The sequence below is a fragment of the Vespula pensylvanica genome, chromosome 16 (genome assembly GCF_014466175.1).
Source record: "Vespula pensylvanica isolate Volc-1 chromosome 16, ASM1446617v1, whole genome shotgun sequence".
NCBI lineage: Eukaryota > Metazoa > Arthropoda > Insecta > Hymenoptera > Vespidae > Vespula > Vespula pensylvanica.
The window spans coordinates 2,685,482-2,703,962 of record NC_057700.1 but is presented as its reverse complement, the minus strand read 5'-3'; the positions used below and the strand labels follow the sequence as shown (position 1 = coordinate 2,703,962).

Here is an 18,481-nt window from a genome sequence, read left to right as displayed (position 1 = left end):
TTCGCGGTTAACGCACGTTACCTTTCCCTTTTTCATCTTCGACGAGAACGAGAGTTCTACGTCAAACGAAAGCACGCGCGCGCGCGCGCGCACGACTCGTTCTTTCTGTTTACGAAACAACTTGTGAGACGAGTGACGCGTGTGAAAGAGAGAAAGAGAGAGAGAAAGAGAGAGAGAAAGAGAGAGAGAGAGAGAGAGAGAGAGAAAGAGAAAGAGTTACTTACTTCAGTCCATTGAGAGACGCGTGCGCGTGCACATGCTCTCAATAGATATATAGAGGACGACCACACCTATAAAATTCAAGAAATAGACGCTTTCGTTTGTACACTTGCAGAAAGATGGCCGCGTCGTTTGGCCGTCACGCGTCGACTAGATACAACCTTATATTCATCGTTTACATTTCTTTTTATTTTGAAACGTGCTCTCCAGTTCTCAGCGAAGAAACTCTTTCTCAAGGTAGCAGATATTATAATCGCGATGGCGTTTATGTGCCACCGAACCCAGCCGGCTATCAGACCTATGTCTACAAAGATAGGAGATATGGGTATCAACCCAGCTATCTTGATCCTATTTACAGGGGTCCAACTAGGGCTCCAGAGGATCGTTACCTTTATGGGGTGAGCTTTATGACATTTAAAAAGAATCCTTGCTTTTTCCCTTTTTTCTTCTTCTTTTTTATTTATCTCGTTTCCAATTCTTTTTTTCATTTCCGTCGCTTCTTGTTAAGGTCTAACGCAGATAGGACAGCATATATCTTTAAGTAATATAGGGTGAAACGATGTTTTAGGACATGACGCCTAGGGTACCATTGCCAGGAATACTTGGCGGATGGAGGCGGGATCTTCAAGGAAGGGAGAGAGACGATTCTAGAAATATGAAAACCGATATTTTTGTTACTACCAGATATGGGCAAGTTCAAGGCTTTAAAGTTAATTTGTATGATGATCCGGATGCGCAGCATAGACCTTGGAACTTGCAGGTTGAAAGAATTACTAAAAGTGTTAATGTATTTCTGGGAATACCTTATGCCATGCCACCTACAAAGGAAGGTCGTTTCAAACCGCCGAAACCACATAGGTTTGTTTATATGATATTGATTATTGTTATTGATTTTCAATATATATTTTGATTTTGATTTCGTTTCAGGGGATGGCAACTCTTACAGGCTGTTGATTGGGGTCCAGCATGTCCACAACCAAGCTCATATACTGGAGCTACGAAAGGGGTACGCGACGTAGACGAAGACTGTTTGTACTTAAATATCTTTTCACCCAACGTAAGTTTATTGATTTTAAAAATTATCTGCGAAGAGAGTATAAATAAATCAATAAATTTACAGATTGATTCAGGACTAGCACAACCCTATTCAGTAATGCTTTATATACATGGAGGTGAATTTACTCATGGTGCAAGTAATTTATTTCCAGCGCATATATTGGCAGCTTTTTACGACGTAGTAGTTGTATCTATAAATTACAGATTGGGAGCACTAGGTAAATTTTTTTTTAAAGAAAATTATCCATAAAAATCTCCTAATTACTACTTATTCGTATATCGTTTTTCTTGCTACTGTAGGATTTTTAAGTACAGGGGACGAAAATAGTCCAGGAAATTATGGTATCCTAGATCAAGCAATGGCATTGCGATGGGTTTATGACAATATTGGCGATTTTAATGGTAATCCCGATGCGATAACATTGTTTGGACCTGGCGCTGGTGCAGCAAGTGCAGGCTTATTAATGATAGCACCAAGGTAATTCTTATAATTATTAACTTTTTTCATTGTATAAAATTGTTTTCAAATGTTTTGTTTTATTATAGAACACGACAAATGGTTTCAAAAGTTATCGCACAATCAGGCTCTGCATTAGCTGATTGGGCAGTAATAATGGATAAATATAGAGCACAAAATACATCAAGAGTGTATGCAGAAATGCTTGGTTGCAGTATAGAGAGCAGCTGGAAATTAGTGCAATGCTTGAAAGATGGCCGTAATTTCTTTGAATTGGGAAATTCGGAATTAAAGCCACACATAGGAATGTTTCCATGGGCTCCCGTGTTAGACGTTAATTTTACAGTACCACGTGATAATTTATACGAAGATTGGGCAGCTTCTGACTGGCGTTTCTTTGCAGAAACTCCTGAAGAAAGTATTAAAAGTGGAAAATATAAACGAGATTTGGCATATATGGCAGGTGTTACTACTCAAGAAGCAGCATATATTTTATGTAATCGAAATTTGAACACCGATGATAATATCGCGCTTGTTAGATAATTCCAAATATTATTATGCTTATTAAATTTCAGATAATAATGAAACTTTGGCTAGGAATGATTATATAATAGATAAAGAATTATTCGATCAAAAAGTTTGGGAATTAGTTTTACGTTATAATTACACTCTTAATCCACAAGGTGTTTATGAAGCTATAAAATACATGTACACATATTGGCCAGATCCAATGAATGTCACTCACATTCGTGATCAATATATAAATGTATGTATTCAATAATAATTATTATTTAATTAATTATTCTTATTTAATTAATAATTATTATTTTTTCATTTTGTGTGCGTATATATTTTAATTATATTTCAGATGTTATCCGATTTTCATTACATTGCACCTTATGATAAAATAGCAAAATTATTAATAGAGAAACATGTGCCTACTTATCTGTACGTTTTAAACACGACTACAGAAGCTTTCAGAGCGCCACATTGGAGACGAGTACCTCATGATACGGAATTACTTTGGTTGACTGGTGCGCCTTTTATGGATGTTGGTACGTGTATATATACATATATTCATAATCTTAGTTATTTTTATAATGGCACAGTAAATCTAATCTTTCGAACGTAGAATTTTTCCCTGAAAAATGGAAATTAAAAAGGGATATCTGGACGGAAAACGATCGTAATATGAGTCGTTTCTTTATGAAGGCGTATTCTAATTTTGCAAAATACGGGTATGTATCATTATCTTTTACAATGCATGCAAAATGTGTGTGCACGTATCAATGTTATCTTTATTGTGTATCGTTTCAGACATCCAAGTCCTTCTCAGATTTTAGGATTACATTTTGATATTGCTAAATATGGTCAATTGCGATATTTAAATATTAACACAACATTCAACAGTTCGATTATGATAAATTATCGTCAAACAGAAAGTGCATTTTGGTCGATGTATTTACCAACGGTTATTGGTAGGATAGTTCCAACATATCCACCTGTTACCGAGGTATTTGTATATAATAATTTGATAATATAAAAAAAAATGTGTGATATCTTTTTTATATTATGAATTATTTTCTATTGTAGTACTGGTGGGAGCCTAAACAACCTTTGCAAATTGCGTTTTGGTCGATGTCAACTGCCTGTTTATTATTGATAGTGGTTTCAGTGGTTTGCTGTATGCTTTGGCGCAATGCCAAAAGGTAAGAAAAGGTAAACAGAACCAAATCCATGTGACTACATTTAACTGGGTGACATTAACTCCATAGATTTGTAGTGCATGGGGAAATTGGTTCTGGTTTTTCTTTCTTAATTATATTAACAATCTATCATTAAATATAGTAGAGTTTTGCACAATTTTATCAAAGTATTATGTATATAATTGGAAGTGTGTGTATCTCACTATTAATTATATAATTCGCATTACTTACTTAGCAAAACATTAGCTGCCAGGATATGTGCAGGTAATTTATAAAATATAGAATTGTGCATGATATAATCACAAATTTGATTTGCTTACACATTGATTTATAAGATATATAAGTATTTATATTTATAACGGTTGTAAATAAAATAATATATTTTCAAATAGTAAGATTAAATTTTGTAATATATTGAAGGTGACATGTATTATATTTTTTATTTTTATTTACAGACAATCTGATCACTACTATAGCGGAGACATCTTGATGATACGAGAGGATGAACATTCGTCGGAAGGAATCGAGAATTTGAATCGTGCTTCTAAAGAAAATATATACGAGTATCGTGATTTACCACCAAGAACCAGAGTACCAAGACAAAATGAAGCCAGATTACAAGAACGTTTAGCGCACAATCGAAAATTCAGTTCAACGCCATCGTTAAGAAGTAATTCAAACGTATCTTTAAAAGATATGAGATCAGAAGGATTTGTTACGAGCTCTCCAAATGGTAAGCCTAGGCTAAATAAAGCTGCGAGTCAATCTACACTGCCCAAGATTAAAAGTAAAACACAATTAGTACAAGGTGTACCACAAACAGCTGTTTAAACAGATTAGTTTCTAATGTCAGTTTCAAACTTTTTTATTTTTACACACATATATATATATATATATATATATATATATATATATACACATATATAAATCTAAAAATTCGGGACATTTTTTAAAATAAAAATCTAAAGATTAATTAAGAGAACATTTTAGAAATATTTTCTGAAAATATAAACATACATGATGTGCCATAAAAGAACCTTTGAGAAGCAGCTATTGAGAACTGATGTAATAATGGCTATATAATGATAGCTAAAAATACCAATTTTTATAAAGGTTCTGACATCAATTTATGGTACTTGATAAAAACGATTGAAAATATTATCATATACAAGACATTCCTAGAGAATCAAAAGATTAATTTTAATCGCATTACCATTATATAATAAGATAATATTTTATATGACTTTTGCAGAAGAATATCATTATTTTTACTGCAATTTATCCGTCCATTATCTTAGAAATATAGAAAAATATATGTATATTCTGATACAATGTATATATCAAAAGGTATTTCATAATAATTACGTGAATATAATAATATAAGTCCAATTATCTATTTTGTAAGAAAGATTATCGAGTTTACTAAAAGGTGTTATTTGCTTTAACACATAATTAAATTTATAATTAAAATATTTTCAATTTATATACAATTCATAGTTGGATATATCTTGTTAGGAAGGCAAGAAGATTGTATATATCAAATTTTTGATAACTATTTCTTCTTAGCATATCAATCAAAGTTCGTTAGAATTTTGTTTGGTACTAATAAGACCGGTGCCTTACGATATAAAGATTTTTTTTTTTATTAGGATTTACTTTTATTAATGAAATGAAATTTTTATTTATAATATATATAAAAAATGATCTTTTTTATATAGAATAAGAGTCAGACATATTTATATATTCTGCATTATTGCAAATACGATGACTTTTATTAATCTTTTATTAGCTACATGTAATATTATTTCTGTGCTATGTTTTGATAAAAAAAAAAAATATATATATATATATAATATATCTATTTCCATTTTATGGAAATAAATATAAAAAAAGATACATATGATAATATATGTACAATACTTTTGTATAGTATTCCTAGAGATATATTTGAAAAATGATTACACTCTATTTAAAATAAGTTAATATTTTATTTTAAGAATACGTAGTATATTTACTACATGCACATTTTGACTCAAAGTACCTATCACAAATGCATTATTTATATCATAGTTTATCTTATATGTTTAACAAATATATATATTTTTTTTTATTCCTCATAAATATGTCAGCTTTGATGTACAAGTGCAATGCATTTCTACATATGAAAAATAGATTCCTAGATGATGGTCTATTCCGATAATTTTCATAAATATTATTTATATTTTTAACTCTACAAATTATTTCATTATTACCGTAACAATATTTTACCATTAGCGATCTCATTACTATCGACATTACATATTGTAATAAGTATATTGTGCGTTGGAAGATTTTTCTTGTTGCCTGTGAACAGAAGTATTAATAAGACGTATATTTATATAAACATGTTTTCGATTTTTTTTTCTACGCTAGATTGTTTCGTGATTTATATACAAAGAGATAGAAAATATAAAACAGAATAAAAATGAAATATAAAGTAAATAACACATTAAAAGAGTGTTGAACAAATCGAACAATAAATTATATTTATAAGAATCAACGAGTTATTACTGCACCAAAAGAAGAATGTAAGAACGCATTTAAATATGCCGCCATTTTTACGATTAACTACAATCAGCGCCACGTTATAAAAGCCGCCAACTTTTTAAATATATGAACACACAATTTTCCTAGATAAATTAATATCGTAACGATTTTCATTTTTTAAGACAGATGACGATCAAAAACTTTTTTTGTTTTTATAATATTAATATTAACTTTCCAATATAGTGAAAATGGAAATTAAAAATCGGTATTCAATTTAAGAGTTGAATTTTTTCTTTTCATTTATTATAAATCTTATGTTGCCGTTTGGGATTAAGTGTATTATCATTAATTTGTCATTAATCAGTTTATATATATATATATGACGAATATTTTATATGAAATTTAAATTGATCTAAAATGTATTCTACGGATACAGAGGTGAGTTCGAACTATGCGTATATTCAATAAAATCTATTAACATGTGACAGTATCATATTTATTATTTATTATTTGATTTATTATTTTATTTGGTTTATTATTTCTGTTTGATTACTTCATCTAGGGGACATTATCTGTTGGCAAAAAGAGAGAAGATCGTGGAGTACAATTGAAGCATAGATTTGGTCCTTTAAATCTCGATGTAAAATATCCTGGCACTGCAATATTACTTCTACAATGTCAGGAAAATACAATCCTTTTGAATGCAGCAGCTGCACTATCCAAATATGCTACAAAGTCTCAAGAAAATATAAATATACTTTTTGACCTTGACATCGTTAAGAGTATATTACCTTTGATCGATCACGAAGATTTATTTACACGAAGGTTAGCCAAATTTGATGAGATATATAAAGAGATTAATATTTTGAGACATTATATTCATAATATTTCATAATATCATTCATATGTCCGTAATAACAATACAGATTTGCTGCAAAACTATTAGCTGAAATGACGGCTGTACCATCTATCAGAGATTTCTTATTGGAATCCGATTATCACATGTCTTATTTCACAAAAGTATTAATCAATGAACAAGATTTGTTCATGCAAGAATTTTCTTCTCTTATACTTGCTGAATTATCGAAAGACATGTATGGAGCCGCTCGATTGTTAGAACAATGTCCAAATATGAATTTTCTTTATGAAAGAATTCAATCTACAGATCCTGACGTAAGGAAGAATAATATAGAGATAATATATAATCTGATACAAGATACAATAGGCGTGCAAAAGATTATAAATGCTGAAGTTAGTACATAGTCAATATCATTAGACATCTAATAAATAAATTACCTCTAATTTAAAAAAATTGTTACGAGATAATATTATAATATGATATAAATAATCATTGTAGCATTTCAGTTTTCCTTTGATATATCGGCTTTTGCAAGAAACTTATCCAGAGATTCAACATTTAGCCTTGAACGTTATTAGCGATCTATTGGCAAGGAACAAGGATGAGTATATACATAATCTTTTTCGAGAGACGAAGGGTTTAGAAGCGCTGTTAAATTTTCTGGCTGTAAGAAATCTCTGTAGGACAATTCTATAGCTGTTAGTAGTGTTACCTAATTCGTCTAGAATGACGATTGGCGTGACTTACACTCCAAAGTACTGAAGATATTCAGCCTGGCTTCGGATAATCATAAGACGATAGAATTATTGAATAGTATTGGTGGTATTCAAAGGATTTATAATTACATGGAAAATACACCAGATCCAAAACTTTTTGCGGACGCTTTTGATGTTGTTATTTGTTTTGCTGATATTCTTGTTGGAAGAAAGGTTCAAGAAATTTAGTTTTGAATTTCGTTTTTAAAGATTTATCATCGACTAAAAGATATTCATTTTTGTTTTCTTTCTTAAAGGCATTATATTTGAATGGAATTGTTGAACATTTGATTAATACGTTAGAAAAAAATGTACAACCTGATATGTACCCAACAATTTGTTATGGTATTGGTAAAATGGCTTTATATGGTCCTGCTGCTCAAAAGTTATCTAACGAAAATGTTATCAAGAACATTTTGAGTAAACTTTGTTTTGTTGTTTCTTCGTAATAAAATTTTAAAGATTTTTCTTATGAAATTCTTTTACGTATTTTCTCAGATATATTAAAGAATGATAATTTAAAATGGCTTACGAGGAACTCAGCAATGTTTGCGCTCAATGAATTATTCAATTACAACGTGGATAATTGCAAGAATTTCTTACAACTACGTGGTGAAGTAAGTAAAAATATTTTCCGATGATATTAAAGGAAGAAAAAAAAAAAAAAGAGAAACAGTAAGAGATAATAAAACAAAGAAAGAAAAGAAAATTTGTTAAACAAATAAAATCAAAAAACTTATTTAATTGTCTTATTAAAGAGAATTTAATGAAATTCCTGGAAGAATTAATTAAGAATAAGTATTTATTATATCGATACAATTTTTTTCTTTTTAGGAATATTTAACATGGCTGATTAAACAACCTCACGAAAATGTACCATTAGAAATTCGATTGTTAGCTGTTCAAGCATTGATCATTATAGGACATCATTCGACACTGAGAAATTTAATAATTAAAGAGAACACTATAGATGCTTTGTGTACATTATTCGAGGCATGTTTATTTTCAATCATCAGTAAATATGAAAAAGTTTTGGAGTATTTATTAAATTTATTATTTTTTATTTACTGTTTTTTTTTTTTTTTTTTTTTTTTTTAATTCATTAGGTAGATTGTTCAACTATGGACGAATTGAAAGTACTTTCTTGCCAAGCCCTTTCAATGTTCTGTATTGATAATATTGGAAGAGATGCATTTCTCAAAGTTCATGGTTCGTCTAGATTACATTATTTACTCTCAGATTTGCATTCTATTCCGGTAAGAAATGCTGCAGTTCAATTGGTTCAATTATTAAGTGTTGATCCAGTTTTGGCAAATGTATTTGTACAGACAAAGTATTTGTCTTAGTAAGTTCATCATACTTATGTTTTATAATTATTAATTGATTACGAAAATTAACAATGTATATATATATATATATATTTATTTATTTATTTGTATGTACGTATATATGATAAAATTAATGATTATATAACACGAATAATAATCGTTTAGCATGTTAAATAATCGAGTCTCGTCAAGGATCATACCATCATGGGATACTTGTATAGAAACTCTTTTTAATTCTCATTTACCAGCCAAATTCGCATTCACTGGTCGACTTTCATTACACGATATAACTAAAGATGGTTTTTATGTTTTACGTCAGAACATTTGTCCGTATGTTTTTATAATTTCATTAATCAAATTGATTAAGAAATAAGTTAGATCTATTTTTTAATATCACGTAAATTTGTTTAGATTCCCTGTACTAAACGATTTATTTCGTTTTAAATTGTGTCCCTTGGAACCTGTTTATGTAGTGAATACAGCACGATCTTATTCCACGATTCCTACAAATAATATTAGTGAAAAAGACATCGAGGGTATAGAAAAAAATATTTTCTATAATAAAAGTTACTTGCGTATATTTTCTTTTGTAACATTATATTTAATCGTTTATTCGTTTCTTTTCCGTTTTTTTTTTTTTTTTATATATAGATGCTAAAAATTCGATTGTAAAAGAGAATGCTTCGAAAGGAATATTTGTTTCAGACAAAGTTTTAAATAGTTGGTTGCATTTAATGTTTGGTCGATTGCAATTAGATCCATATCTCTGTGAATATATTGAACTTTTAAACTGCAAATTGGTAGCTATGGAATCGAAAGATTTGTGAGTACAACGAAGAATTACTTTTTAGAATGAAATTATATATAAAGTGTTTGAGAAACGTGTATACGCACTTTAAGATACAATTATAATTTGTTTAATCATAATTAAAAAAAAAAAAAAAAAAGTTATTAGTTATTTTTTCGTTACGTTATAGAATAATTAATGAAGAACCAAATTTGATAAACATTAGTAACATCGCATCGCGTGCAAAAATGTTGGCCGAGTTCGTCGCACGTCAAATGTCAGGACCTGACCCTAGTAGCACGTGCATGGATCATCAATTAGAAGTCCACTTAAAAGAGATCAAAGAATCCATAGGAACAAGCGTGATTCCTCTCGGACAGCTGCGTGTCGGTTCTTATCTAGAAAGAGCAGTACTTTTTAAAGTATTAGCTGATAAAATATGTCTTCCAACCGCTTTAGTACGAGGAGAATACGGAACCACTTGGGTGGAGATTGCTATACCACAAGTATATTTATTAGTATATATTTTTGTTGAATTTGTATTTTTTAATATTCATATATTTTTATTTTATTTTATTTTATCTTCTTTTTACTTTTTGAGATTGTAGTAGTAGCCAGTATATTTATATACAATTTTTTATTTGTTAATGTTTATTTATTCTTGTTGTTATATTGAAATATATCAATATTCGTCTTTTTATTTATATATATATATATATATTTTTTTTTAGATCGAGGTACCACCCGAAGACACTTGCTTTTCCAAATATCTAACGAAAGAAGGACCATGTACCGATTGGATCGTAAGAAATATTACATTAGAAAATAAATTATCGTCGAAGAAATCATTTTCTGAGGATCAAAATGTAAGCAATATCGTCGTACCTCAGAAATTACAACAATCAATCTTTCCAACAAAGTTAATGAAACCTAACGTTATAGTAGATTTGATAGAAAAACCTGGTCAATTTATACCAATCCATAGCGAGTTGGGTAAAAGATATAGAAGTAAAAAAATCGTTTGTGATTTGATATGTGATTTGCCTGAATCATAACATTTATTTGGAAAAAATTATTTTCCTAATTCGTTAAAAATTTTAGTTTTTCATCGAGCGTGTTACAATTAAAGAATTCTTTCCCTTCTTTTTTTCTCGTAGATTTAATTTAGAAATATTACTTTTGTAATTTGTTAACAACGTTTGTTCCTGTTGTTATAAAGAAAGGATTCTTGTTCTTTAATTCGAAGAAACTTGATTTCGGGATTGACAATATCATAAAGTATAGATATCTCTTATGTATTATTTATTTTAATAACAAAATATAAAATATTATTTACACTCGTATCATTGCGTTTGGTGTAATTATCGCAAGGCTATTAATTAAAGCTCATTAATATAATAACGAAGTTGTAACAAAGATATTATTGATGAACGTTGCATGCCATTTTATTATAATTATAATGTAAAATAACATCAAATGTGTTATATCGAAATACTGTCAGAAAAAAATAATGAAATTACGTGTATGTGTATAAAAAAAAAAAAAAAATGACGCGTTAGAAAAGGGTGAAAATGTTGACGTAGCATGAAATCATGAGCAATTATAAAGAAAAAAAAAAAAGAACGAGAGGAAAAAATCGATCAAATAGATTACGTCTAAATATGTACATTACATCCTTCGTCATAAAAAAAAAAAGAAACAAAGACGAGATACGTCTGTTGGTTTACAATGATCTAAGTATTATTCTAATACGATGATTAGAGGAATATCATCACTATGGCGGTAATTGTGTTGATGGATGCCTCTGCTGTCTAGACTCTCCTAATTTTACCAAACCAAAGAAACTTTTGTCGTGTTGGAAAAGAGTATATCTATCTATACCAATGTCTTTAAGAATCAAAACATCTCCAGCTTGAAGAATAGTTACTTGAGCCGAGAAACAAGATCGACTTTTATGACCAACGCTTGGACTAAAGATCTAAAAGAATAAATAAGAAAAAAGAAAGAAAGATGAAAAAAGAAAATCGCATCGATTGAATTAGAAAAAAGAAAACACGAAAATGAGAATCGATCAAATTATCCAGACATTAATATATTTCTTACCGTGCATTGAAACAAAGGTCTGTTGTTTACCAGTAAATGAAAACCATTTTCATCGTGTTCATCCAAATAATGAATTTGTGCATAAACCAAATATAATCCTGACTCGTAGACAGTAAGTCTACCGTCACTGGCTAAAGCAAAATATTTATTCATGCCTAAATCTGATACCCAATCAGTTGGTCTCCAAGCTTTGAAGATACCATTTCCGTGACGAGCTCGGCCATTACCAGTATGTTCATCGTCTTCGGAAAAAAGTATGCTGTCGGCGCCATAATGAGTTGCACAAATCTGACGAGGTGCTCTCAAGTGACGTCTATTAACCACTCGACGTAATCCTTTAGAAACGTTTGAGATCTCCTATAAATAATAAGAATAAAACCAAAAAGAAGAGACATGAACTTCTTAATTAATTTTTCAATTAATTTTCTTCAATTAAAAGTAAGTGATCAGTCGTTTTTTTTTCTTTTTATCTTATTTAATCGAAGATATCGTTTGTTTTTTTTTTTTTTTTTTACGATTTACCATATTGTCGTGTGCTTGTTTCCAATTGGCATAATCCTTTTCTCCTTCATCAAGTTGCAGAGTTGATCGAGCAATTTCGTCGCTTAAACTATCGTCATCGTAGCGACTCGAAGGAAACGCCCGAGACGTTTCCGGATGCGTGTGGGAGTTGAATTTCTTGGGAGGATGCCTTTCCAAGGAAGTGATCGATCTAAAGGTATAAATTGAATAAAGACGAAATGTTTACATTATTACCTTTAAAAATTTAGAAAGAAATAGAATATACGTCTGAAATATACATTCATATATATCATTAAATTATGTCGAACTATTTTATATGTCCATATATAATTATTATCAATAATAATAATAATAATAATAATAATAATAATAATAATAATAATAATAATAGTAATAATAATAATAATAATAATCAAGAAAGAATGATAGATCTGTGAATGTGAAAAGAGCAAAGGTAAAAAATATGTATATTATTATTTTTTAAAATCTATAAAAAGATTTACGAGTGAAATACAAATTGATAATTTATTTAAAATACCGATGAACTATTTTTCAAATGTCAAAACAAAAAATTTACTATATCATTTCCTTTACTTATATCAAATCAATGAAATAGATTGGATGAGAAAGAAAAAGAAAAATAAGATCTTTACTCACTCGGGTAGAGATCGATCGTTAATCGCAGCTCCTCCGGATTCATCGTTGTGAAAACGATGTCTCGATAATGCGAGTTTCCTCGTTTGATTTCTCTGACGAGAAGTCCTGTTCGTAACAGCATCGTCCGAATTATTTTCCTCTCTTATCGATCTTTTCCTCTTAATCGGATCGAAATTAATAGCGTCAGGATTTTTTTCTTTTTTACGAAGACCTTCGAATCTTTCTTTTAAATTGTCATCCTTGTTCCCGAGTAAATCGACGTTCTCCAAACGTTCACGTTCGAGATTACGATGACTTTCACGGACATTTTTTTCAAATTTTTCACCTTGCTTAGCTTCGGCTTTTCTTAATGCAGCAAATAGTTCTACCAAAGCCTTATCCGAAACAGGATCTTGAGTAGACGTTGATTCGAAATCGGTGGACATCGACGTCGACGTTGACGTCGACGTAGATATTTTTGTTTTTGTTATTGTTGACTTAGTAGCTGCTTTAGAAATATCAGAGTTCTTTGAAATTATGGATAAGGTGCGATAATCACCGGAATAATCGTGCGACGACGACGATGACGAGGACGAAGACAATGACGAGGATGACGAGGATGAGGATGAAGACTCGTCATCGTAATTCGAATCGTATTCTGCGTTATCGATATCTACCTCTCCGGGATCTTCCTCGTCAGCAGATTCTCCAGCATAAAGCTGTAACAATGATACAAATTTTATTATTTATACCTGTCGCTTAAATTTCTTAATTCATTTTATATTATTTCTTTTTTATAATATTGTAATTATAATTTGATACTTTGATACAGATACATACATAAATGTACATTAATTTTTTGTATTACTATTTTATTACATTATCATATCCTTTTGTTTTTTTTTGTTTTTTTTTTTTTTTTTTAATAAATTAACTTAAATCTCTTAGTAGTATCTCGATTTTCGATAAATCATTTCGATAGATGTCGACGATATTCTCTGTGCATAAATAAATATTAATTCTATGATAAATCAGACTCTTAGTATAAATTCTTAGTACGAATTATTCAATTCCGATAATACTATCAATCAACTTGTTTTACATTACTCAAACAAGTTTATTTATAGATACACGGTATATTAATATATACCGCTTGTACTTTATAAGTAATTGATAATTGTATTGTCGAATATTATTTAAAGAACCTCTAATCATCAATTTTCGTTTTTCATTCTCAAGATAATTTCATAACTATTCTAATTTCGATTTTTTGTACGAACGAAACAAGTTTGTATAAAAAAAATTAATATTTTGTTAGAATTAAATAGCATAGATAAACGATAAGTGTTTCAAATTCTTTGATATATTCGTAATAAATATAGACGAAGTACAAAATATAATAATAACTAACGTATGCACAACTCGAAACACTAAAATCACGTTCATCAATTTTAATTACGCGGAAATCCGAGTTCATTGATCGTTGAACTCTACTTGCAAATGTTACACCAACGCAAACTTTATCATCTAACGCTTTAGAATTAAACGATAACCTTTATTTTTTTTATTCTTTTTTTTTTTATTCTTTTTTAAAAATATTTTTTTATTTATTTTTTCTAGCTCGTTTAAGCGAAAGAACGAGATAAAAATTTATCAAACGTTCAAGCTGAATCGATCCAAGAAATGATTTCTTATTCTTTTCACAATCTTTAAAAATAGAATTACAATATCACTTTCTATTTACAAAAATGTCTAATCTTTTATCTTTATCTTATACCATACAAAGGATACAAAGATAAGAAATAGAAATTACTTGAAACTACGACATTTGTACTTAATTCTAAATCTTAAATTTCCATTAGTCCAAAGAGATTATGTAAGTTATTTTAATTTACTTTATCCAATTTCTTTCTTATTCTATTCTTTTTGTCAACGTTCTATAATACCTAATTAACAATAAGTTTTTGTATGAATTTGCAGTAAGACGAAACTTATCTTCTCGAAAATTATAAACGTAATTTGCGAATGATCCGAAATGATATTTCAATGAAGACACTTTATCACGTTAGATTTCAATCTAAGTAAAGTAAATGGAAAATACTTAAACGAAAGAGGAAATTATTATTATCATTATTATTTTCTTATGGAGATAAGATTCAATATAATAAACAAGGAAATTTGTAGAAGTTTTCATTGAAATTCTCAACGAGTTTACTATCATTAGAAAAAACCGGTTTATAGTACATGTACACTATATACAGTATATAATATCAGTAATCTTTGTTACAAATAAAAATCTATTATTGTCAACGCCTTTCGTAATAGAATCATTGGTTACTGTCTAGTAAAAGAGAGAGAGAGAGAGAGAGAGAAAAGAAAGAACAAGTATAAAAAGAGAGAATAATATCATATCATCTAACAACATTGTTTGCAATACGATTACTTATCATATAATTAAATTAAAAAGTCTTATAAACGTAAATAATTAATTCTTTTATGTATATATGTATGAACCTGTGTATATATATGTATGTGAAAAAGAGAAATATATAAATATGTGTATATATAATTCATCTTAACGTAAATAATAAACGTTTTAAACTTTACCTGTTCTTCGAATGCCTTCAATTCGTCCAAAAGATCTTGTTGTAAAAATCTATGCTTGAGACTTTTAACATCTCTTTTCAATTCTTCGATCTCACGTGAATTCACCAAAGAACAACGCAATTTCCATGTTTCCAAAGCGAAACATAAAAGTGCTATTAACAGCGCGGCTGTACTTAATACAGTGTATTTGTTTGGTCTGAAACGTTGTTTATTAAAGCCCCTCTCTAAATCAGCCTGCGAAATACTCAAATTTTCACGAGAAAAATTTAAAAAGGAACGCGTTTCTTCCTTGACGTTCGAACGATTCAAAAGTTTTTGTTTCAATTTCATAGCGTTTCCCCCATCTTCGTCGGACAATACCGTAGTCATTTTCGTATTTTTATCAACTAACAACGATCACTAGATTATCTATCTATCTCTCTATTAGAGATTATAATATCACTAGATCAAATCAATTACAAAACACTTGATCCTTGTCACTGCATTTTCTTGACAGTCGTAATAATTATCATTAATTTCTTCTTCGTTCTTTTTCTCTTCTCTTTCCTCGTTAGGTTTCACCGATCCTCGAAATCATAATAATAAAATTTGTTTTGGTTTTCTCTTGCGTACTTCGAAGAAGTCAAATCCAATTGATTAGATCAGAGTACCTGAATCATCTAAATAAAAAGCAAAAGAAAATCTATCAGAGATAAGAGATATTGAATCAGAAATTTCTTATGTATCTATGTACGTATGTATATGTATATGTTTGCATTTAAGGTCGACGGATGCATTCGTACGATCTATCTGCACTTTTAAGGACGAAACGTTAATCACGCGAGGAAGAGAGAACAATGCTTTTGTTCGACGTATTTCGCAGATAGTTATTACGATCTTACTCGTCGTAATATAATAATAATGTGAGAATAAAAGCTGATAAATACGTTCTGGATTATTGCTTCTGTTTACTTATTGAAACTTTGTGTTTATTTTTGAAGGAATGATCGAAGGTCGGAGGACTCCTGGCGATCAAACAGATATAATAAATATAATAAATATTGTAACAGCAGAGTATTTCTTTTCTTCTTCTTTTTTTTTTTTTTTTTTTTACTGAAAATCCTAGCAAATTATTTATACCGATGTCATCTGACAGTAATTATAAGTAGATCGATTAATAAATAATGTCGAAATTGTTAATATTTCATATTTAAGCAGAGAACACAACAAAATAATTTCAAAATTTGCGGTACTCTATATCTAAATAAACAACGATATATTTTCAATATTTTTTCCTGATATATTTCAATAGTATAATATTGTATCGGCCAATAAAAAAATGTTGAAAACTCAGCAAAAAATTCATACATAAATCTCGTTGGCGAATATTCTCACGTTCGTCCTTCGAAATAAATATGATAAATTAATTACGATAGAAAAAGACGAAACAAATAATTTTTAAGACAAAAGAAAAAAGAAAAGAAAAAAGAAAAAGAAAGTAACATTCGAATATAATCGAAAATCCTATCCGAAGATTTACGATGCACCGAAACGTTAAATGTCTGGTACACCGATCCTGTCCCCCTTTAAAACCTGTTAGGTAGGTTTTTTCCTCTCCCGGTTCCTGGAGAGAGGACCGACGGCAACGTAGAGTAAAGACGAACCAGCTTATGGATATATACACCTAAGAGGTTGAAGCAACCACAGTCCTTCCTCCCTTCGTCCTCCTTCTTTTTGTCTCTTGACCCTTCGTTCTGTTCCTTCTCCTCTTTCTTACTTAGAACCCACTAACCCAAGACCGATTTTATCTCACAAATTCGACTGACCTGACCGACTGTAACTGTAGCGATCGTTTGATAAAATAAAAAATAGAAAAGAAAAAGTATAAATTGTCCGCAAAAAAGAAAAAAGAAAAAGAAAAGATCAATAACACCATGAAAAAAAAAAAAAATTTTTTATAATATCAAATGATTTTATTCAATGAGATTTGCTTTCAATTATTTCAGGAGACGCGGTAAAAGAAAGTGTTCGTAAAAAAAAAAAAAAAAAAAAAAGAAATGATCGACAGATATTAATAACGAAAATCGACGAAAAATAATTACAATAATAATAATAAAAAAATAATAATAAAAAATTATGTGATCAGAACCTTTTGTCAAATTCACGCATCCACCGAGTACAACTGCGAACGTACATTGCCGAAAGAAAGAAAAAGAGGAAAAAGAGAAAAAAAAGTTGTTGAGAAGTCGTGAAAATAGTATTAAAAAAAGAAAAAAAATAGAAGAAAAGAAATGAGAAAAATAAACACGTTCTCGACGTTTTAAGATGATTGTGGATGGACGAGGGCACGAAACGGAAACGATAAACTGCGGCACGACCGACGTCTTCGAGCAACTCGAAAGAACTGACTATACGATCGACGACGAGCATACACGAGCGCGTTTATCACCGGTTTAGCGTCTTCAACTCTTCTTCGACATTATTGCTGCTGACTTTCAGGACTATATCGCTTAAATACCTCCATTTTTCCTCTTTATTTTTTTCTTTTTTTGTTTCTCTTTTTTTCTTCTTTTTCCCTCATCTCAAACGTTAAATCTAAGGAAAATTACCTTAGATCGCGTTGATATATTACAAGCGCGCTTTTATTTGTTTAGTCAGTATTTTTTTGTCATTATTATTTTCCTTCTTTATTTCTCAATCTATTAACGACAAGTATTTTTGTAAGATAAATACGGACAATATCAATTATTTAGTTTTAAAATTTATATTATCTCTGGATTGTCTGAATTTATTATAAATAATGACTTTATCTTTTTAAAATACAGATAAACTTAAAACATTGACAGTTTATGTATCAATCGATGTAGTATATATGTTTAAAATACCGATTAAAAAATCTCACGATCGAAGATGTTAGATACAAAAAAAAAAAAAAAAAGAA

General features: G+C 29.6%; 4 protein-coding genes across 11 annotated transcripts; 3 read left to right on the top strand and 1 right to left on the bottom strand.

Moving 5' to 3' along the window:
• The first annotated feature begins 204 nt into the window (after window positions 1-204).
• Window positions 205-5,973, top strand: LOC122635008 (cholinesterase). Of its 6 annotated transcripts, XM_043824695.1 has the most exons (13): window positions 207-617; window positions 788-1,077; window positions 1,147-1,276; window positions 1,340-1,493; window positions 1,576-1,753; window positions 1,822-2,228; window positions 2,308-2,498; window positions 2,601-2,787; window positions 2,865-2,970; window positions 3,050-3,245; window positions 3,326-3,441; window positions 3,894-4,314; window positions 4,359-5,973. In XM_043824695.1, the coding sequence occupies exons 1-12, from the start codon at window positions 339-341 to the stop codon at window positions 4,267-4,269; spliced, it is 2,610 nt and encodes an 869-aa protein (XP_043680630.1). In that variant the 5' UTR covers window positions 207-338; the 3' UTR covers window positions 4,270-4,314; window positions 4,359-5,973. The 6 variants fall into 6 exon arrangements, 5 of the variants coding, with proteins under 5 accessions (XP_043680631.1, XP_043680634.1, XP_043680632.1 ...); XM_043824696.1 differs by lacking the exon at window positions 4,359-5,973 and adding an exon at window positions 3,674-3,702 and having other exon boundaries at window positions 205-617; window positions 1,147-1,493; window positions 3,894-4,074; XM_043824699.1 differs by lacking the exon at window positions 4,359-5,973 and adding an exon at window positions 3,674-3,702 and having other exon boundaries at window positions 205-617; window positions 1,147-1,493; window positions 3,326-3,451; window positions 3,894-3,999.
• Window positions 5,974-6,162: 189 nt separating this feature from the next.
• On the top strand, window positions 6,163-7,522 carry LOC122635014 (armadillo repeat-containing protein 3-like). Its single transcript, XM_043824715.1, has 4 exons — window positions 6,163-6,402; window positions 6,527-6,789; window positions 6,891-7,215; window positions 7,322-7,522. Exons 1-4 carry the CDS (start codon window positions 6,382-6,384, stop codon window positions 7,517-7,519), a joined length of 807 nt encoding a protein of 268 aa, XP_043680650.1. The 5' UTR covers window positions 6,163-6,381; the 3' UTR covers window positions 7,520-7,522.
• Window positions 7,523-7,649: 127 nt separating this feature from the next.
• On the top strand, window positions 7,650-10,844 carry LOC122635009. Its single transcript, XM_043824700.1, has 10 exons — window positions 7,650-7,752; window positions 7,836-7,998; window positions 8,077-8,195; window positions 8,413-8,571; window positions 8,685-8,923; window positions 9,072-9,236; window positions 9,318-9,442; window positions 9,558-9,729; window positions 9,884-10,199; window positions 10,425-10,844. The coding sequence occupies exons 1-10, from the start codon at window positions 7,669-7,671 to the stop codon at window positions 10,746-10,748; spliced, it is 1,866 nt and encodes a 621-aa protein (XP_043680635.1). The 5' UTR covers window positions 7,650-7,668; the 3' UTR covers window positions 10,749-10,844.
• A 134-nt stretch (window positions 10,845-10,978) lies between these two features.
• On the bottom strand, window positions 10,979-17,832 carry LOC122635011 (uncharacterized protein DDB_G0271670-like). Of its 3 annotated transcripts, none has more exons than XM_043824703.1 (6): window positions 17,690-17,832; window positions 15,562-16,220; window positions 12,976-13,673; window positions 12,319-12,508; window positions 11,797-12,153; window positions 10,979-11,671 (listed from the first exon to the last, which is right to left on the bottom strand). In XM_043824703.1, the coding sequence occupies exons 2-6, from the start codon at window positions 15,928-15,930 to the stop codon at window positions 11,468-11,470; spliced, it is 1,818 nt and encodes a 605-aa protein (XP_043680638.1). In that variant the 5' UTR covers window positions 15,931-16,220; window positions 17,690-17,832; the 3' UTR covers window positions 10,979-11,467. The 3 variants fall into 3 exon arrangements, with proteins under 3 accessions (XP_043680638.1, XP_043680639.1, XP_043680640.1); XM_043824704.1 differs by lacking the exon at window positions 17,690-17,832 and adding an exon at window positions 17,205-17,446; XM_043824705.1 differs by lacking the exon at window positions 17,690-17,832 and adding an exon at window positions 17,225-17,446.
• Between the last annotated feature and the right edge of the window lie 649 nt (window positions 17,833-18,481).